Below are 22,850 nucleotides of genomic sequence, written 5' to 3' on the forward strand. Positions count from 1 at the left end.
ATCATCATCATCATCATCGTCATCGTCATATTCATTTGTCCACGATTAACGATTATCGATAATTTTTTTTTAATAATTCGATTACATTTGTTTGTTTCATTAAAAATCATCGATTTTTGGTATAATTGTTGAAACTCTCCCTTCGGAGAGTAACTTTGTTATAAGAGAGTGTATGTGTGTGAGAGAGAGAGAGAAAGAGAGAGAGAGAGAGAGTAAGGTGGGGATGAGGGGGAGAGGAGGGAAGGAAGTAATTCAGCTCTGGATATGCAAGCTGAATATGTAATCAATTAATTAAAACTAATAACATACTTGGCCCACTTTGCATCCATGGGTTTGCATATTCGTCTCGCTGGACTTTCTTACGACCCCACGACCTCACGTACGCGTGATGGTAAAAAAAGTAAAAAAAGTAAAAAAAGAAAGAAGATACTGCAATAAGTGTGAACTTCGAAATAAAGAAAGGAATCGTAGTTGTACGAGACTTACAAACTTGCATTTTACTTAAGACTATTTTTTTGTTTTTGTATTTCAATGAATAACTATACGATTATTATAGTAATAACGTTTATCGATCAATGTTATTCTTCTAATAGATCATTATAAAATGATTCGTTTGCTATTATTATACTAGTTTACTTACGAAGAATATATTATATATGGAGAGAGAGAGACAGGGAGAGGAAAGTTTCGTATGTGGAAACTCACAGTGGTAGGATAGGTATATATAGTTATGTATATATGTGTGGATGTGTGTGGGTGTTTGCGGGTGTGTGTACACAAGCACTACGCTAGAACGTGTAGCTTACACGACCAACGTGTTCGCGTGAGTTAATCTTCGAGTGCGTATGTTTAATGCGATACCTACTAGAAGTAATTCGAGAAGCGAGCCCTTCGTTGCAGATAATCGAGTGGAGAATTATATTTATGTATATAAAGTAGCCCCAAAATTATAGTTCATTATTTTAAATACATTTTGTAATAATTTCAACAAAGCTTGCTATTTATTAAAAAGAAATAAAAACTAAACCAATAAGAATTTCGTTAGTCAAAGAAATAAAATATTTTTATATTTATCAAAAAATTTGATGATGGTAGTTTTTTTTAGATTGTGAGTTTTTTGAAAAAAATTCTAACACGAATAGTTGGATCGGAGTTCTTTGAAAATAAGTAAAAAGAAGAAAAAAGAAATTAGAAACCAGAGAGGAAAAGAGCAGTATAGTACCTTACAGTCGACGTATCAGCACACCTTGAACAGTCACCTTACTTACTCGACTCCTAATCGATTTTCCCATTACGCGAATCCAGGGAGCAGTTCGCGGAGGCGCACGCACACACGTACGCGAAAAGGGACATTTACGCGCGCGCGAACACCTCTTCCTCTCGCCCGCATTCTGTTTCTTCCGCGTCGTGTGTCCAGCCTGCATTTCCGTTTACGAAGGAAACACACCTTTTCCTTTTTATACTCCCTCCACTCCATATTCTTTTTCTTTATTCGGACTTAGGGAGTTCCCCTTTTTTAAACATCGTCCTCCCCTTCTTCTTTTTATTTCTTTCCTTTACTTTTCGAGTATTACCAGCGTGTCCTAATATCGATCTATGTTGAAATGCGATTAAAATTCTAAAACAATGGCCCACTTTCTCTTTTTTCAAACTAAAACAAAAGTTCATCTAATTTCTTGTCTAATTTCGATCTTTTTTTCTGATATCGATCGAATCAAGCGAGTTTTGAATTACACCCCATTGATTCTTATGAGAAAGAAAGAAAATAAAAGGGCAGAAAGAAAGAAAAAGAGAGGAAGATCCGAGATAGGGAAAAGTCGAGATAGTTGGAAGTTTGCCAAGAGAAAGAGAAACAGAAAGAGAAAGAGAAAGAGAGAACCCTGGCCCTGTTGCTTTTCTACCAAGTTCGACTAAGCTCGAGCGTTAGAATATAAGATGAGATCGAAGGAGAAAGAGTAGGAAAGAAGGGGGCATTAACGTCTTATACTTTAGTTGGAAATTCTCAAGCGATTCGTTGCGTCACGGTTACGGTTTGCTAGATCGATAGTTCGGATGAGTATTTCTATGAGCGACCACATGCGCCGCCCTCCACGTTCACCAGTTGCATCATCCCTCTATTCCTTGTCCGTTACAAGCTAATTTATTATAACAAATAAGGTAACTTTTATCAAACAACAACAAAGAAAAAAAAAAGAAAAGAAAAGGAAGAGAGAAGTTACAATCTATATGGAAATAGTATAAATAATTGTTGAAGAAAAAAAAAGTATATCGTTACTAAGTTTACAATTAACTTATCAAGAAAGTTTCCTATCTTTCTCTCTCTCTTTCTAACGGTTTAGATATCAACCTAACTATTCATCGTCTCTATCTTCCTCACTCTTATTTTAGGTGCGGTACATTTGATTTAAAGAGGCAAAAAGGTCTCTTTTCGGTTCCGACACGCCCGGTGTCGGAAGGTTTCTCAAAGATGGAAGGGACCGATGAGTGAACGAGAATGAGATGGAAGATGGTAAAGAAGAAAGGAGAGAATCAGGAAGAGCAGTTGGAGGGCGAGTAAAGAGTGGTAGGTAGGTAGGTAGATAGGTAGGTAGGTAGGAAGGTAGTAGTAATAGTAGTAGTAGTAGTAGTAGTAGTAGTAGTAGTAGTAGTAGTAGTGGGGATGTAGTCGTTGCACTCGGTTTTTTCCGGCTCGTGGGGGAGTCGGTGGGTGCGAGGCAAGGGTGCGTTGGATTCGGTTACTTGGTCTCACCCCTTGGACCCACCTCCGGAGTCGAGGCAACGAGCCAGGGAGCCCTTGCACTCTCACCCTCCTTGCTCTCCCCACTACTTACATCGGCACTACCACCACCACCTTCACCACCACTACCACCATCACCATCAGCACCACTACTACTACAAAACCTACTACTACTAGTATTGCTATTACTTCTACTTCTTCTACTACTACTACTACTACTACTACTACTACTACTACTACTATTACTACTACTACTACTACTACTACTATCTGTACTACTACCTACAACTTGCAGCAACGCCGGCAACAGCCGTCGTCTCTCTTCTACTTTCTCGCTCTTTTTCTCTCAGTTTCTCTTTCTCTTTCTAATTCTCGTTTCTCTCTTTCTATCTTCGTCGCTCGCGCAATGTCCTCCGTCTCCCTTCCACGCGCCTCAGCAGCAGCGGTGTACTTCTCGTTTTTTTAACGAAGGATCCGCTCAATACCTCGGCTGTCATAACCTCCCGGCACCCTCCCAGCACTCTCCCAGGGTGGTGCTGGTCCGCGCACCTCTCTCACTCTTTCTCTTTCTCGCTCACTCCCTTTCGTTCGCTTTCTCTTTTTCTCCTTTTTTTCCTTTTTCTCTTTCTAGCTGGTGCAAGCCTCTGCAGGGCCCACCTTCTCCTTCTCTCTACCCTTCTCTACCCTTCTCCTCTCGTCCATTCCTCTTCCCAGTTTTTAACGTTTCGTTCGACGTTTCCCTCTGGGTACTACAGGAGAGAAAGAGAGAGAAAGAGAGAACCAAGGGGGAAGTGCATTTCGTCGTTACTTTGTTTTACGTGCTTCCTCCCTCTTCTTCCTTCCTTTTACGTCTCGCGTATACCACAGCATCCTTTATTCCCGTTCCTATCCTTCTATTTTTCTCCTTCTCACTCCTCCTCCATCTCCTATCTCTCTTACTCTCTCTCTCTCTCTCGACTCCTCTCCACCTCTTCTCTTCTTCTCCTCCTTTTCTATCCATCACCAATCAAAGCCGTTTCTCGTATATGCTTCTTGCTTTTTCGGTCTCGCACCCTCTTCTCGAATCACGATCTCTCTTCTCTACCGAGGGTCACCGGTGCACAGCGAAAGAGAGAGTGAGAGAGAGAGCCACCTCTCGATTGGTTCTCAATTTTTATCGATTCTCGTAGAGACTAACGAGAAAGACTCTCTTTATTTCTTTTTAAAATACGCTTGGGAGACGCCTCTACGTTCCTCCTCCTCCTCCTCTACTACCATCTCCACCTCCACCCATCTACCGTTTCTCCACTCTCTCTTTTTCTCTCTTCTTTACTCGTCTTTTACTAAGAAATTTCTCGTAAAAATCATGGAGAAAAGGGGCTTTTGCCGGTGCTGCTGCTGCTGCTGGCTGCTACTTCTATTGCTTCTACCTACCCACCACCATCACCGTCACCACCACCATACCCTACCACCATAGTCGCGTATAAAATAATACAGTCCGATATCCTCGTAAAACTGTCCGCGACGTTACACGTCATAAACTTCATCGTGAATTTCACAAATTATTTACATAAAGCGTTACCTTGTTTACGATCCTACAATGTAAACACAGAAAGTTAATGTATATTTATATGCATAATACGCGTTATGCTCTCGTAAGAAGCGAATATAAAGGGTTGTTATACTTCACTATATTCCTGAGTACAATACATTCATTTGTACAATTTACAAAGATCTTCTATGTAATATAATATGTCGACTTGTATTCAACGTAAAATCAAAATGTGTTTTACTTTTTTACTATTTTTATTTGTTCTGTATGTTTGTATGTGTGAAATATTTCTTCTTACAAAAAAATAAAAAAATAAAAAAATAAAAATAAAAATAAAATAAAACAGTAGAAAGAAACAAGGACAAGTAGTATGAGATTTGGTAGATTCTCGTAAACTGTATAAAGAAAAGGATAGAAAAAAGGAAGGAAAGGAATGAGTCAAAGGTATGTGAATCAAAACGATCTTGAAGAAGTACAAAGTTCCAGGAAAATACAGCTTTTCGAAAAGAGAATGAGAAAGAGAGAGTCAAAGAGAGGGAGACAAAGATCTTGGTTGAAAGGATGGAAAACGATACTAGAAGCAGCAAAGAGTAGTAGCTTGAAAACGCTTAAATCCTGTTTGGAGGCTCTCGAAAATCCTGCGATAGAAATAGCATGGCCTCCTTCCGTTCCTCCCAACCAACCACCACCACCACCACCACCACCATCACCACCACCCCCTTTCTCTCGGGGAAGCAACAGTTCGTTCCATCTCCCCGCACGTATCTCCCCGCACCTTCTCCTCCGAGCTTTTAGCATCCTCCTTTCGCCACCCTAAACCACCGGTAGCATAGTGCACAGCTTTTGCCAGTTCCCTTCGAATCTCTTTTCCTTTCCCTTTTCCTACCCCTTTGCCTCTTTCCTCTAATACTTTTCACACTCGTACGATCATACTTTCGACGTCTACTAAATTTAGACTTTTCCTTTTTCTTTTTCTCTTTCTTTCATGAAATTTAGAAAGTTGTCTACGTATCCGTTACGTTCAAGTTTTGTTAGTATACTTTTTGTAATTTTTTTTTTTTATGTCATGAATAATATTCTTCGACAATATTTTTAAATCGATTATCATCGAATTATTAACTCAGCCTATGTAATCGTAAAATCGAACGAAATGGATTTAGAAAAGGAATACGAAGTGGTGTGTAGAATCCTGGGTGAAATTCGTCGGACGATAATTTCACCGTTCGAAGTGGGGTGGGGATGGAGGGTTTAGGTATCAACAGATCGAACTGCGTTAGGTTAGGTCTGGGTCATGCAAACGATAAACAAATATCGAAACGGGATTCGGTCACAGGGGGATAGAGTTTTAATTAATTTTTACTTAAAAATTTATGAAACGCGATCGGCCTGCTAATGGATTAAAAGTTTTCGCCACCGGGAATAATAATCTCGTTTTCGAACGCGACTCTACTCCACCTACTCCACCTCCTCCACCTCCTCCCCCTCCTCCCCTCCTCCCCCTCCTCCTCCTCCTCATCATCGTCCTCCGAACGATCGAAAAGCGTCGTGCAAAACGCAAGAGGAATGCTAACCCCAGGAAAAAGCATTGGAACGGTAAAAACGCGTAGATTGAAAATATCGAAAATGGGGCTCAGTTGAATTATTTCGTTTTCTACTATAATCATATTTATTCTAGCATACACATACATACATACATACATACATACATACATACATACATACATACATACATACATACATACATACATACATACATACATACATACATACATACATACATACATACATACATACATACATACATACATACATACATACATACATACATACATACATACATACATACACACACACACACACACATATATATATATATAAATTAACGAAAAATTGACAATATGAAAATGATAACGTTTCACAAAAATAAATGTTATAGAGGAAAAAACGGGATAGGAAGATCCTGGGGTTTTAAAGTAATTTCGTAGTAAAAAGGATGTGTTAGACAAAAAAAAAGGATCACGACGGAAGAGAGAGAGAGAGAGAGCGAGCGAGAAAGAATGTATAAAAAGAAAAAAAAGGCAGCAGCACCGTTTCTCATGCGAACGCGTAGGAAGGTCTGTTTAGCGCCTAGTCTGTGTAGTAACAGCTCGCGAGACGATGACGACGACGATGCGTGTGCGCAGCAAGGTAACTACTCGCGGGAAGGTGTATAGAAAAAGAAAAAAAGAGAGAGAGAGAGAAAGAGAGAGGGTGTATTTCGTGTGTTGGGTCAGACGCAGCCTCTCAGCGTTTCACCACTTCACACACGCATCGCTACTCGTCCCTACCTACTCTTGGTGTACTAACTCCTTGATGGCATGTGTGTTGTACGCGCGCGAGCAACACCCCCGCGCGTCGTCAGGTTTTGCTACGACGAAGTCGACGACGACGACGACGTTGCTGTTGCTCGGTCGAAAAACATCACCAGCACCAGTACCAGTACCAGTACCAGTACCAGCACGACGACGAAACGCATCAAAGAATCCATCAAATTAAAAACGCAATTATAAAACAGCGTCGTCGCCTCTCTTTGTCGAACACCACCAAAGTTCCTCTCTACGAATGTGCTAGTCTACGTCATCGTCGACGTTTCCAAGCCACCCAAACCCTTGGCTTTACCTCTTTCTTTCTCTTACTCTCTTACTCTCTTTCTCACTCACTCATCTCAACTCTACGTACAGACCGGAGGATATGTCGCAACCCTCCGGCGCCAACACCACCAACCCTTACCCTTACCCTTACCCTTACCCCTGTGTACTGCTACTCGACCCTCTCCCTTGGTTCCTATTCCGAAAAAAAATCATATCGATCCCTTACCTTCTCTTGCAACACACGAACAACCCCTATGCCCCTACTCCTCCCGTTTTACCTCTTTCTCTCTTTCTCTCTCTCATCCCTTTCGCTTACTACTACTCCTTTTCCGGCTGGCTCTCTCTCAATTAGGAAACGCTTCAAAAACGTTGCGCCCTACACACAAGTAAGACAAGGAATCAGCCGACTGGCTTGCTGCTTCTGAAAAGACCCGAAAGAAAAAAAGCAGCCAAAACCCCTCTTTCTTTCACACACACATTAAGCTTTACACATATGTATATTTCTTTTTTTTTGCTCTTTCCATCCTTTCTTTTCCTCGCACCTTTTTCGACGCCTTCGACGTTTTGTCCTTAGTTGGGTAGGAAGAACGAAAAAAAAATATAACGCGAAAAAAAAATATTTCGCGAAATTTTCAAATAAATAATAACCAACGTACTAGATATATATATATAAAAAGAAATAAAGAAATAAAGAGAGAATGACCTATCGATTATTTACGAAAGACATTTCCAGCGAGAAACAAAAGCGAATTTCCACGAAATAAAAAGTAAGCAAGCAAGCCGAGCAAGTAACCTGAAGTTATCGTTTTGATCCAACTATTCGATAAAATACTACACACCAGACATGTATCGCGCTTTATCCAACAATGCGTGTAATATGGTCTATAAGAACAATTCTGCCGAGGCTAGAGCATGGAAGTGTGACAGGTGGTTACTTTACTATTCTCCTGATGCGCTATTTCCAAGATACGTCGTTGCACTTACGAACGAATGCTTGACGAACGCTACAGAATAATTTAGTTCGGGGGTTAACGCGAATACACTACTACCACTACAACCACCACCACCACCATCATCATCATCATCATACACCACTGTTTCGATACGAAAAGCAACGGCTTTAAAGAAAAAGAAGAACGGTAGGAAGGGAGGGAGGGAGGGTTAGAGAAAAGACCAGAGAGTTAGCCCCCTCTGTACTCGTATGAAAATTTAACAGAGTTCCCGACCAATAGTAGTAGTAGTGGTAGTAATAGCAGTAGTAGTGGTAGTAGGGTCGTGTCTCGGATATCGACTATGACGTCTCCGAGGCTTCAACCCTCGAAATAAAACCGAGCAGGCTTGCATCGAACTCGCGATGCCACCTAAAATCGTTGCGTAACACACAAAGGAGTAATCCAATCTCGAGGAGATTGAAAACGGTTCGTCCCTCTCTTTCTCTCCTACTCCCTTCTCATCGATCGGCCGTTTCTGTACTTCTCTCTCTCTCTCTCTTTCTCTTTCTCTCTCTCTCTATCTATCTATCTTTCTATCTCTATCTATATATCTATCTCAGTCATATATATATATCGAATCTCTGTGTTAATTCTCCGTGAGGAATATAAATGGATGCGCGCGACGCTGAAATGTTCGGTGGAAGAGAAGAAGACTCGAAAGAAGAACATAGAATCCTACGCTAATTGATAATTAATCGGAAAAGAAAGGGAGGGTTAGGGAGGAGGAGGATGAAGAAGAATAAGAAGTGTAATAGAAGCGATAGTAGTAGTAGTAGTAGTAGTAGTAGTAGTAGTAGTAGTAGTAGTAGTAGTAGTAGTCTCGAGTGGTACTAGTCTGGTGGGGATGACTACCACTCCCTTTCTCAATTTCTTTTTTTCTTCCCACCGGCCAGTCTTCTATTGATCGGATATTCAAAAATTTCAGAAACGAGAAAAGATAGAAAAAAAAAAAAGAAAAAGAAAAAGAAAGAAAGAAAGAAAGAAAAAAAAACTTAAAAAAAAGAAAGAAGAAAAAAAAGTTTCGAGTGTGGGGTAAGGAAGACGGGAGTGAGAGCGAGAGATAGGAAAAGGAAAAGGAAAATAGAGAGGAAGTGAGAGGAGAAGAAATGGCCGGTAGGGATGATGGTAAAGATGGTAGAGGTGGAGATGGTGCTGCTGGAAGTGGTGGTGGCAGTGGTAGTGGTAGTGGTGGTGGTGATGGTGGTGGTGGTGGGTGCCACGACCCTCCACTTCCTGCAAGGGGGTTAACTACCACCACCGAAGCATCGCCAAAGACGCGCTTTTCTTTTTGTTTCTTTTACTAGTCGTTTTTTGTTTCTTTCCCCGCCGACCGGCGCTACCCTCTCTCTTGCATCCCCCTATATCCTTCTCCACCTCTAGCATTTCTTCCTCGCGCCGTCGCTTCGTCTCTTTCTCTTGGTCGTCCACCTAAAATACGAGTTCGATATTACCTTTCACCCCAACCACCGGGGGGTAGTTGCACCACCAGCAGCAAGCACCCATCGGCAACCACCCAAAAGGAACTTCGACCGATCCACTACCACCACCATCACCACCACCACCACTACCAATAGTAGCAGCATCAACCATCCGACCAACGCGCTTCTAGCCATTACCGTTCTCCGCACAATTTAATTGCTAGCATTTTATTAAAAGTATCGACAGTCGGCGACCTTCTTGTTTACGACTCTTGCAAATTAATGTCCTCTCGCCCCTAGCCAAAGAGCTCTCCTCCCTTGGCTTTTCCACCGTTGCCAATATCGCGTGAGAGAAGGTAGCTAAAGGGATGGGAAAGGGAGAAGAGAAGAAAGAGTGCGAGCGGACTGGGAAGAGAAGCCAAACAAAAAATCTTGAAATTAATATTTCCTCTTTTCCCTCTTCCTTTACCTCCACCACCTTTTTCTCCCTCCCCTCCCTCAGACTTCTCCTCGTTGTGCGGGAGCCCACTGTATGCTATGTCGGGGCGTTAGCCTCTGCTACGACGACGACGACGACGACGACTTGTGCATTTTAAACGAAGCCCTTTAGCAATGAGCTTCGATACTTATACCAAACCTAAAAGAGTAACGTTCCTATCACAATGTCTCTCCTTCACCACCCTCCTTCTCCTACTCCTTCTTCCTCATTCTTCTACGATTACTTTTTTTAATTATAATTTTATGCCTACGAATTTTACTACGAATTTGATTCAACTAATGATAATTCTCTCTCTCTCTCTCTCTCTCTCTATTTCTTTTTTTTTTAAATATGATAAATTGAATATTTGGTAAATTGAAATAATCGTTAATGAGAATTTTTGTTATAAAAGGAGAATCGTAGAAACAAATATTTTCTTAGCAACAATTTGGACGATATATACATACGCCGTGTATTTATGTATATTTAGGAGATTATTGTTGGTCATTTACTGTCTCGGTGGTACTCGAGAAAGCAGCTCACACATTTAGACCTAACCCGACGAGCAAAGACACGGTTCGATCGTTGGTGTTGTCGGTTGAAAGATGGGTCAGCGTGAAGTGCAACGTTATGTTGACCAATAATGTTGGCCTGTAACAAGGAACACTCGATGATATCGAGGAGTTATACCACAACACCGATGGGGTCTTTGAAAAAGAAAAAAAAAATTGCCAACGTACACACACTGTGCAACATTTGTCGTGTAACTCTTTATCATTTATCTCTTTCTTTTCCCGTTTAAAATATCTCATTAGAAAAAAAAAAATAATAATACAAAATGATTGTTTATTTTTTTGTTTTGTTTTAGGGGTAGCGAAAATAATAAAAGAATAGACTTAGTTCGACGTGCTTTAGTCAACGTCTGCTTCGATATAAATTGGCTGGTACAACCGTGATACGTGACGTTTAATAATTATAGGAAGTGGAGTTTAGTTGGGGGAAAAAAGGGTGGTCCGGCTGAACAACTTGTTGACTCCGCTTCGCTATCCGTGCACGTCGATGCCAACGTCTCGTCGTCGTCGTCGTAGTCGTCGTAATAATCATCGTCTTTCTTTTCTCAACTTTTTTGTTTGTTTACACGAACCATTTCCAAAATCATTTCTTATGTTATCCGTTAGAAACCCATTTTTCCCGTAAACTAACACGAGGGCATCATCTTATAATAAAACAAACATACGTCTTCCAAATTATCCAATTTCGAGATTTTTGTTGTTGTCCATTTAAAAAATCATACAAACAAATTTCTAGTCGTTCGATCAATTATTTATCTATTTATTTATTTATTTATTTATGATACGAGAAATAATATGGGTAATATTAAACGTTAGGAAAATAAGTTTTGAAAGCGTTGTTAATTAGTGTCATTGGAATCGTTAACCGACAGAGGTTGGAGAAACGCGTTAACATGGAAAGGTAGTAGAGTAATGGTTCCGTAAATGGTCGATGCATTTAACGGAACGCAACAACGTAAACGGGACAAGCGTTCGCAAAATGCTGTCAAAGCACGATGCTGCCAGAAATAACATGACCCTTAGACGATATTTCGTTTATACCTTATTACGAAATACCTCGGGGGAGAATATAATAGCTCGTCTCCAAATGTTTCTATACGTTTACATAATTTATCCTGTGCACTTATGTTCTTTTTACTCTTTTAAAATACCTTATCATATTTTTCAGTTTACTTTTTTCCTTTCTCGAAAAAGGCAGAGAGAGAAAGGAAAAAAAAATGTAAAAAAAGAAAAACAAAAAGAAAAACCAAAATTATTTTCTACGTGTTATCATTCTAAAAAGTGCATCATGAATGCAGCAAGTAAACGTGCTTTAACCTCTTCTTGATCTAATCTTATCTTATCTTGAAACTTTCCGGAAAGTATACTCTCTTCTTCTTCTTCTTCTTGCCACATCATCTGCTTTGGATAAACTTTTTTCTTTCTTTCTATCTTTCGCGTATCGAACGTATTTTTTTTCATTTTTATTATTAGTATTATTAATCAACGATAGATAGAAATAATAGATAACAAATTATCGTTTAATATTTTCGAACATTGATTTTTTTCTTCTTTTAAATTTTATTTCTTCGTATATTTTTTTTTTTTTTTAATGTTATTTTCGTTAGCTCGGAATTTGGAAATAATACGTAAAAATCCTAGTAGCACAAAATATTGAATACATGTTTATTTAATATTAAAAAGAGATTCAATGTCTTTTTAATATTAACAACACATGTATTCAATATTTTGTGCTACAAGGTAATATTTGAAAGATGTTTAATATTTTCGAACAATGATCTTTTTTCTTCTTTTAAATTTTATTTTTTTTTTGTATTTTTTTTTTTTAATTTTTTTTTTTTATCGTTAGCTCGGAATTTGGAAATCCTATGTATAAAAATGTTTAAAAGATGTTTAAAAGCGTCGTACGATTTTCAAGCGGTCGCTTTGACTCGGACAAAATCGAGAAGCATGCTTTGTCCGTGAGCTGTGTCGTACGATAGGGGCCACTTAATGAATTAACAAGGCCATTACCATCGAACCGTGAAAGGTATCAAAAATATTCCTCCTTCTTCTCTTCTCATTCTCTCATTCTCTCATATTCTCTCTGTCTCTCTCTCTTTCTCTTTCTCACTCTTTCTATCGTCCTTTCTCTTTTTCTCTTTCATTCTCTTTTAACACGTTAACTGCCGTGTCACCCGTATTCGGGTGACAGCAAAAGTTCTCATCAGGCCACGTCACCCGTATTCGGGTGACAGCAAGAAGTTCTCATCAGGCCACGTCGGGTGACTCCTTCCAAAGGATTTCCGAACATATTTAGATAAATATATGACAGGAGATAATAATACTGTTGAATTTTTTTAAAAATCGTTTATTAACAAAATTATTTACAGTGCAAAATATTGAAGCATTCACTGCAAAGTTGCGGTTGACCAGGGCAGCTTGGACAAAAAGTAGTGGGTTTTCTGAGATTTGCTCGTGCCTTTGATCGTTCCAGTTCTTCTCTTTTATTTGCGTAACACCGCTTGCATGCGCGTCTAAGGCTTTTCCCCAAATTATTTCTGCGAACGGCGATGCAATGCGTATTTCGTCGAACAGAAGGCAGTGTTAAATCTTCACTCAGTCCTAGTAACTTTGCAGCAATCAGTTCTCTGAATCGTCTAATATTTACAGTTTTCTTTGTCGCAATTTTGTAAACGACCAAAGCGTTTACAATTGACGTCCCCAGTAGAAGTTCAACACCAAGCTTCCTATACCACTTGATTCCTTTCCTCATCGTCGAAGCATAGGAAACCATTTGGTCTGAATAATCCTATACCACATTTACCCTTATTATATTCGAGGACGGCCAGAGGTTTGAGTCTTGCGGATGGCTGCCGGCTTGAAGAAGCAGCATGAATGTTTTTTCGTGCTTTGTGTCATGATAGGAGCGTGTTTCGTAGATAATATTCTCACGTCACGTGTGTCTCTCCATTTGAGTGAGAGTAATAACGTGATAAATGAGGATCGTAATAGATATCGGGGTTTCTTTTTTTTTCATTATTCATTTTTTTCATTATTCATTTCATTATTCATTCATTTTTTTCATTTCGAAAGAAATGTAAACAGACATGCGGTAGCAGAGCACGCATCTTACAGTGGCACGGGTGGCCTGACGGGGATTTTGTTGTAAACACGCGTGGCAGTCAACGTGTTAAGTCCAGGAAGTTTATGGTTACGGAGACAGAAGTAAAACAAGTGGATAGAAAACTCTTAACCTTTCAAACTTTATACAACTTTATGCATTCAAACTAAAGATCTAACAAATTTTAAAGTCTAACTTTCTTTTCCCAAGTACTCACCCAGGACCATTCATTAAATAGCTTCGATAAGATGTAAATCGATCTCTCTCTCTCTCTCTCTCTCTCTTTCTCTTTCTCTCTACTTGTGGTAACGTTAATTGGATAACCAAGATATCAGCGAATAAAAGACTATCAATTTTATTTCCAACCAAAAAAAAAAAACAAATCCAAGGATAATCAAATCAATTAAAGTAATTTTTTTCTTGAAAAAAAAAAAAAAAGAAGAAAACAAACTTTAATGACGTTAATTGAAACGTCATTTCGTGAACGAAAAGAGAGAGAGAGAGAGAGAGAGAGAGAAAGAAAGAGAGAGAGTGAGTGAGAAACAAGAAACAACGAGATTACTCTAACCGTATTGCGAGCAAGAGTGAGAGAGATAGAGAAAGAGAGAGGAAGATAAATAGATGGATAGATAAAGAGAATCTGAACGTACGTCGCCATTGGTTAGCACCAAAATGTCGGCTGACAGGTTTCGTGTGGTTACGTAAAGTTGACGATGTAGATAGCCGAACTAGAGAATGGGGACGCGTTGTTCCTGCTACGACGCAACTCGTCCAACGAAAATGCACTCGTGCATGTGTTACTGTCCGATGCGAAAACGTTAGGCATCTTCTTCCTATTATTCCCTTTCCTCTAACCACCCTTCCCACCCTTATCCTTTCCTATTTACAATATTCTTCTTTTTTGTGTTTTTTTTTAACGTTCAATTATTTGTCATTAACTCGTTCACGTTGTAAACTAATAATATTATTTTAGAAAAATCGTTATTTGTTTTAAAATATTATTTATATATTTTGATAGAAACGAAAAAGTATAATACAATAACAAATATAAAAAGATCTGAGATGTTGTAATAAAAATTGTTAACGTTATATATCGTATAAACTTTGAAACAAATGTTTATCGTGTCGTAATCGTAGTTTTCTTTTGCTTCTTTCTCGTAGATTTTAAAATAGAAAGGGAATAAGGAAGGGTTAACGTAAAAGACGACAGGGACTGCGTACGAGATGTATTGTAAAAGCTATTGGAAGAAGCTGTAACGACAAATTTTACGACGACTACCGGTTTTAAGAAGCCACCCCCAAAAGAGCTAAGAGTTTGACGAGACGAAGGAGAATGAGATTCGACGACAGTACCGTTCGTTGCAGCCTTAAACGAGTAAAGAAGGCTGTTTTCATCCTATACGATCGCTCATATCAATTTATATCGCAACACTTTTCTATTCCTGACGACGGTCAACTGGCGTTGTTTATGTCCAAACGTAAATGGGGTAGGAAACTATCAAAGCTCGTTGAATCCTTCGTAGTTTCTTTGACGATATCGATTCTATTTCAAAAACGTCTCGTGTTTATCTTCCTTTCAATATTCTTACGATTTTTTTTGTAAACGATTTTGTAAGTTTTAATTTGTATGTTATCCAACAAAATTAACGAAATCTTAGAACCCAATAATTGGGTACAACAGAAGTTCGAGATATTTTATTTAAATTATTTTTAAAATAATTTGAAAAAATAGCCCATAAAAATTTCGTACTTATTTATTTTTCCTAACTGCAACTTTGGTTATTGGTTAAATTCTATTCATTATTATTCTTTATTTTTAGATAGAAAAAAATTGTAGATTAAACAATTGGCTCGTTAGCCAACTATTTGCATAACAGTGTATGTATGTTAGCTTTATAGAAAGAAAAATATTGTCTCGTAAAATAGTAGAATCGTAATAGAACGTTCACACACAGGAGCAGATTATAAACGCAAGAACCGTGAGCAACTTCCGAGGTCTACGCTTAATGATTTAAATTATGAGTTAGGCTAATTACATATATGATTTAAACCGCGAGATGTACGAGGTGACGTCTTGGAATATACGAACAAACAAGATCCACTGGATAAATAGATAAATAGATATTATTAAATCCTACCGACAAGTTCTTTCCTTGTGGTTAGTTTATTAAAACTAAACTAAACTATAACAAAAAAAAATAAAAACAAAAACTATCATAATACATTTTTTACTTTCATTATCATTCGCAAAAGATTGATACGTTTTTTTTTTTAGAAGTTAAAAAATTCATTAGAGTTTTAACTAAATCTTGAAGATTATCTGTAATCGATTTTAAAAAATATTTCTTCTTTATTATCTGAAAATCTTAGAAAAATGTTTAAATATCGATTATTGGTATTTTCGTTTATTTTATTTTAAGGGAAAGAAGTTAACCCATTACCTACCATAATATTTATACTAAACAAATTTTTGTGACAATTATACAAATATATAGATTTATTAATATAATATATAATATAATAATTAATATTTAAATATAAATATTATTTTATAATTATTGATTCAAAATAAAATAGTGAGAATTTTATATATATATTACTAATTTATATATTATTTAATTTAATTTTACATTTAATATTTTGATGAAGCACGAGGAATAATCTCTCAAGATTTTAACGAATATATTTAATTCTTAATTTGCAGTTATTAAAACAAACAAAAATATTTAAATTATGCCTTCCAACAAAAGACCATTTTGGTGGGTAATGAGTTAAGAGAAGTTACTATGGCGGATTTACAAAAAAAAAAAAAAAAAAATTCTTGTAGGTTCTCCTCTGGTTAAAGTTCGCTTTTCGATTTGCATGAGTTTGAAAAGGCATATCGATTGATGCATCGAGATCTTGAAAGTATGCCACAAGACGATATACGTGTCGCGACCCAAACGTAGACGCAACGTCATGCCGTGACCTTCCAACGCAACGAGAGAGAAGAGAGAAGTACCGTGGTTTCTTATTGGCCTGATTTTCGCCATTATCAATATTAATAGAGTCTTAGGTCCATTAGTCGTTTAAAAGTGTAAGAGACCATAGATAGAACGAACTTCTGTGCATGTATGCATGTGTGCATGTGTGCATGCTACTCACGAATCTTTCGCCATTTATGTCACTGCTTCTTCTTCTTCTTCTTCTTCTTCTTCTTCTTCTTCTCTATCTGAATTTTTTATTGAAAAAAAAACTCAGCTTTTTTACGAACTTTGATCTTAAAATCAATGCGATTTAAAACAACGAGATAATTAATTATTTAAATACAATTCAATACGTAATTTAAACATTCACTTTAAAACTAATTATTGACATATCTTTTTTTATTTTTTCTCCATATGCTAAAAATCAAATTACGTTCCATCACTTTGCGCATTTTTATATTCGATTAAATGTTTGTAACAAATTCATTCCGTTAAATGATTCAACAACTGTTTTCTCTCTCTCTCTCTCTCTCTCTCTCTTTTCCTCCTATCACCATTCCAACCATACCCCCATCCATCCATTTAATTCATCATCATCATCATCATCATCATCATCGAAATTAACGAATGTTCGAAATTTTGTTCAAAACGATCAATGTTTGTGTGTGCGCGTGTACGTAGAACTCGTACGTAGAAAAAAAAAGGAACAGAAAAAAATGAAAGGGGTGGGGGTTAGGGGGGAAATGAAGGGAAAAGAAATTGACAGGCTTTTGCTATCGCCAGCACCATTTTCTTATGACGATTTCGTTTCTTTTTCCGGTCGAAAAGAAAAAGCGAGCGAGCTATATCTGGATTCCCGATCGAAAGAGAGAGAGAGAGAGAGAAAGAGAGAGAGAAAGAGAGAGAGGTATCAAGAAGGTGCATCCTGCCGTATCTAATAGCACAGTGAACACCTTTCCATCCGCCATGTCTATCTTTTTTCCCGTCATTAGACACGATATCCTTCCTTAGAAATGTCCCTTTTCTCGAGCAAGAGTGGCTATCGTCTACGGGGCTACTACTCTTTTTTATTTTTTATTTCCCCCCCCCCCTTCCCCCCCCCCCACCCTCCTTACCCTTCACTTCACTTCACTTCCCTACACAACTTCTTCTTACTTTATTTCCTTTTTATGCAATATAATGTAATATTTTTTTCTTGTTATTCTGATCGTCTATTTCATATTATTGGATTGTTCGAAAAAAGAATATTTCGTGTTTCTTTATGTGAAAATGAGGACAATTTTAAACTTAGGTCTTTTGAGTGGACATTAATAGTTGAATTTGGTAAATTTAACAACTCATGGAAATCTCACGTGTTGTTATTTGCTGGTTTGTATCAACAAATGCAACTTTATTGTGTTAAGAAAAAAACGAAATTATTTTCCTAACACTCATATATTTAACCACACATCGAGATCTCACGTATTGTTATTTGCTGGTTTGTATCAACAAATGCAACTTTATTGTGTTAGGAAAAAAACAAAATTATTTTCCGTACATCCAAAATTTTTCTATTGGAACTAATGAACCCCTCCCCCCAAAATATCACACACATTTATATTTAAACCCTTATTTTTTTACATACGTATGATTAATTTTGTATGTAATACATATCAAAAAGAAAAATACATTAAACACGTTTATATTCAAACTTTTATTTTTCTTAAATATGTGTACGATTAATTTTGTATTTAGTACATACCACACACAAGATTTGACAATTTTCGAAATAAGCGATTTTCTTCTACACATCTTCAGGAAAATAAAAATGAATGATGATGATGATGATCATGATGATTTTATTCATATCTTTCAAACACTACAATTATATATTACCGAAAAGTATTTACTAAACATCACGTACAAAGTTTCATTTCGTACTACCGGTGTGTGTTAATATGATTCTTACTTTCCTAACAACAAAAATTTGTCGTAGGTCATTAGTCGTAGAAAAGTGGAAAGAGGAAAGGAAAAAAAAAAACAGAAAATTGATGTAAACATTCGGTTTGACGAACGTTAAGCATTTCATAGCACCAAGATAGGACACGCGTTATCAAATAATTTATTTTAAGAATATTTTTCTTTTTGTTTACTTCTTTTTCGAGGTTGTTCTTTTTTGTTTTATTTATCACTCGTAAAGAAACGTAATAATAATAATAATAATAATAATAATAATAATATATAAGAAAGAATGAACTAAAGTGGAATAAGTAAAGGGGGAAGCAAATATACGAGGAGTGGTAAAAAAACCCAACACACACACACACACACATCTTAATGTGTATCCGAATTAACTTAAATCGAATATTTTGAAGGATCGACGTTTGAAAAAACAATATAAAATAAAATAATAATAAATTGACGTTTTATAGTCAATAAATCGTGTTTCACGTTGTGTGTGTGTGTGTGTGTGTGTGTGTTAGCTTTTTTTCTTTTTTTGTTTCCACTTAATAGTAGTAGTAGTAGTAGCAGTAGTAGTAGTAGTAGTAGTAGTAGTGGTTGCGCGAACTTTCGACGTCTCCAGTTCACTCGTCGTGTAAAAACCGCTCTAACCTTATGCGTTTTCGTTCCACTTTCCTCGATTCGCTAAGCATAAGCAATGTAGATAGAAGGAGAGATATACCCGTACCTTCCAAAAGGCCAGATTTTATTTTCGCTCGAGAGCAGACTAAGAGAGAAAGAGAGTGAGAGAGGAGAGAAAAAAAAATTCGAAATTCGTTGGATAAAAATACTCAGCCATACTCGTATTTTATCTTTCCGAGAGTTCAAAAGAAAAAAAAGAAGGCAAGAAAATAGGCGCTCACGATCGATGTAAGTAAGTATGTATGTATGTATGTATGTATGTATGTATGTATGTATGTATGTATGTATGTATGTATGTATGTATGTATGTATGTATGTATGTATTTATGTATGTATTTAATGGCTTATAGTATTCTCGATATTTTGCATTTTTACGTTATTATTATTATTATTTTTGAGTGTTTTTTTTTCTAACTCATCACATTTTGAAGATTTCTCTCAGAAGTACACATGCTTCATCTTTTAACTTTTTTTTTGTTTCAAATTTTCTTTTAACGATTATTAATTCGTCGATAGATTTTATTTAAATTTGCGATATTAATAAAAAAATTTCTCGTATGTGTGTGTGTGTGTGTGTACATCGTTGAATACTATTATGTAATTAAATTTCTTTTTTTTTCTCCTATCGCAATTTCTAACGAAATGCAATACAACCGAATATTTTTTCTTTTTTTTTCCTAACAGTCTCGAGTTATTTCTAATGTCTAAAATTGGAATGAAAAAAAAAGAAAAAAAAGAGAAAAAAAAAACTGGCATACCTTATTATTCGTATGATAATTATCATAAATAAACGAGTAGGTTTCCGCTCTTATATCAGAAAGAAAAGCTTACTATCTATCTATCTATCGATCTATCGATCGAACGGTTGATCGATTGATCGATCCAGTCAACGGTGATAAAAGAGAAAAAAAAATAAATGCGATCGATACGGTAAGGAATCGAATACCTCAAAGAGTTATTTCTTGCACCGGGGTTCGTTACCTCGATCAAGTATTATTCTTGCTTCATTGATTTAGTAACGAACATACGTGCATGTCCGGTCTGTTTAATAAATTCAATGCGATCGAATTTTAATATCATTGTTCGTCGATTAAATTCATCATAGACGAAAGAGAGACAGAGAAAGATAGAGAAAAGAGAGAGAGAGAGAGAATGAGAGAGAGTTGGATAACAGAATAACATTTTGTGTTCTTTTTCTTTATGAAAATGATCGTTAATTGTATTAATTTGAATAACTATGAATGAAATTGTATTTTTGCTCAACAAACCAAGTTATATTACCATAGTTTAACAAATTCAAATATGAAAATAATGATCTTGTTTAAAAATTATCAATTAACGATGAATGAAGGTTATTCAATACCCTATTAACACAAAATATTGAAAAATATTGAATACATGTGTATTAATTATTAAAAAAGGATTTAATGTCTTTTTAATATTAATTTATAAATATATTATTTATATATTTTTATATATATGTTATATTATTTATTATAATTTTAAATTAATATTATATTATATTATTATAATTTATTTAACTATAATTTTATATTAAATAAACATGTATTCAATATTTTTCAATATTTTCTGCTACTAGGGTAAATTATAGTCTTATTCGTTGAAAAATATTTTTCAATTTTTTTTTTTAATACACAATAATTAATTTATTATATTTTATAGTATATTATATTCTCTATACTATATTAATTTATTAATTAATTTACTATTTACCTAATTATGAATTTATTTATTTACTCATTAGATAAGTAAAAAAAATAAAAATAAAAATAAGAAAAAAGGAAAGATAGTTTAAATAAAGAATAAGACGAAGTTAATGACAAAAAATATAACGAATTGAAAAAAAAGAGTACTTGAAATCTATTTTTCTTTAACTCGTTCGTTCTCATTTCACCATCGTTACGATTGACTTGCCATGTCATTTTGCGAACGCACGCGCATCGTCACCTTCAAACACCGTTCATCTTTTCATTCTTTTCTTTTTTTATTCTTTTTTTCTTTCTTTTTTTTTCCTGTCTTTCGTGCAACTGCTCTTTCTTTCTTTCTTTCTTTCTTTCTTTCTTTCTTTCTTTCTTTCTTTCTTTCTTTATTTCTTTCTTTCAATCTACCTTTAACACGACCCTCATTGTCCTCCTCCCCGGATCTCAACGAATCGAAGATTTTTTTTTTCTTCTTTTTTACCCCCCCCCCAAAATTAAAACGAAGTACACACCTATTTCTGTTACTTTTTATTATACGTGAAACATCAAAAAATAAAATATGTTTCGAGAAGTTTAAAAAATGAGGATAATTAAAAAATACGAGTGCAAAATAATCGTTCGTATAAAAAAAAAAAAAAAATGAAAAGGAATGCACGTTGATGTACGGGAAACCGTACCATTGGTCGATGGAAGTTTGCGGTTGAGTATTCTCGATGTCACACATATATATATATATTATATACACACACACACATACACGCACACGTACACAGGAGTTTGTTTAGTGTGTCATGTGAGCGCTTGTTTGAGACCTTGGTTAAGTTACCTGGCACCCATTGCCTTACGGGAAAAGGTGAACAGGTTGTATTACTGCAACTGTCTTTTCCGGTTAATAAGTTTTTTACTCCAATAAAAATTATTTCATTCTTTTATTCGTTCCAATGGTTTTTGTTCTCTTTCTCTTTTTCTTTTTCTTTAGGGATCATAAACGAAATGAATTTGGACTGTGCGTTAAAGCGTTCAGGAATATCGAGAGAAATTCAAGAGAAAGAGAAATAAAGAGAAAAAGAGTGAGAGAGAGAAAGAGAGAGAGAGAGAGAGAGATTTTCAAAATATTCCTGGCGCTGGTGTTTTCAAGTTGACACAATGGCGCAACCTGTTGCTCGCAGAGAGCTTAGAAACTAAGCGTTCTCGCCTTTCGACGTGTGTGTGTGTGTATGTTTCTATGCCTGTGTGCATGTTCACGAACGTGTGGTGTGTATTTCTGTATGTGTATGTGTGTATGTGTGTGGGTAGGTGGACTATCTCTCTTTTTCTCTCTCTTTCTCTCTCACCACTTTTAATCAAATTAACTCTCTCGCGTATCCACAAGCTTAGTTGTATTTTGTTTAGAAAGCATAAATATATTTATCGTTAGTAATGTGTTAATTAAATAATTAAACATACTCTCTTTCTCTCGATTGTTATTTATTTTTGATGAATAAATAAATTCGTAACCGACAAAATTTATTTATAATATACCTAGCGTTGAAATTAGGTGTTACGTTTTAATTGCGAATAATTCCTCTACGCGAATTCTCTATATAATATATATATATTTATTTATTTTCAATGTATCGTATTATAATAAATTTTGTCTTATGATTGTTAAAAACGAAGAGGAGGAGAATTTCGTTGAATCGATTTAATTGGTAGAATTAATGATCAAATGAACGATAAATACGTAGGTATCTCCTCCTCTCTAGCGTGTATCCTAATGAATGAAATAAGTTTAAATTGAACTGGACGAGGATCGAATAATTCGAAGTGAGAGAGAGAGAGAGAGAGAGAGAGGGTGAAGAGAAGAAGAGACTAGTAATAGACAGGTGGTTGTGTGTTCGTAAATGAAGTCGTTAATTTTTCGCGAACGCATTCGCGGTTGGCCATCGAACACCATGATGGCTATGTATTGTTGCTCAACGATGAAATTTCGCGCGAAACGACAGAATAGAGGAACACGAGAGAGAGAGAGAGAGAGAGAGAGAGAGAGAGAGAGAGAGAGAACGTTTGTACTCGCTTGGCTTTGTTTTTGGTACGTATC

At 36.2% G+C, this 22,850-nt stretch overlaps 1 protein-coding gene across 1 annotated transcript; it reads right to left on the bottom strand.

The window, feature by feature from the left end:
• Positions 1-7,105: 7,105 nt before the first annotated feature.
• LOC149032712 (uncharacterized) lies at positions 7,106-13,688 on the bottom strand. Its single transcript, XM_089172392.1, is given in 3 exon segments — positions 7,106-13,149; positions 13,151-13,248; positions 13,679-13,688. Coding segments are annotated over 3 exon segments (537 nt in total). The 3' UTR covers positions 7,106-12,720.
• Between the last annotated feature and the right edge of the window lie 9,162 nt (positions 13,689-22,850).

Source organism: Polistes dominula, unplaced genomic scaffold (assembly GCF_049000335.1).
Source record: "Polistes dominula isolate Pdom_NZ unplaced genomic scaffold, Pdom_raw_medaka contig_73, whole genome shotgun sequence".
Lineage (NCBI taxonomy): Eukaryota > Metazoa > Arthropoda > Insecta > Hymenoptera > Vespidae > Polistes > Polistes dominula.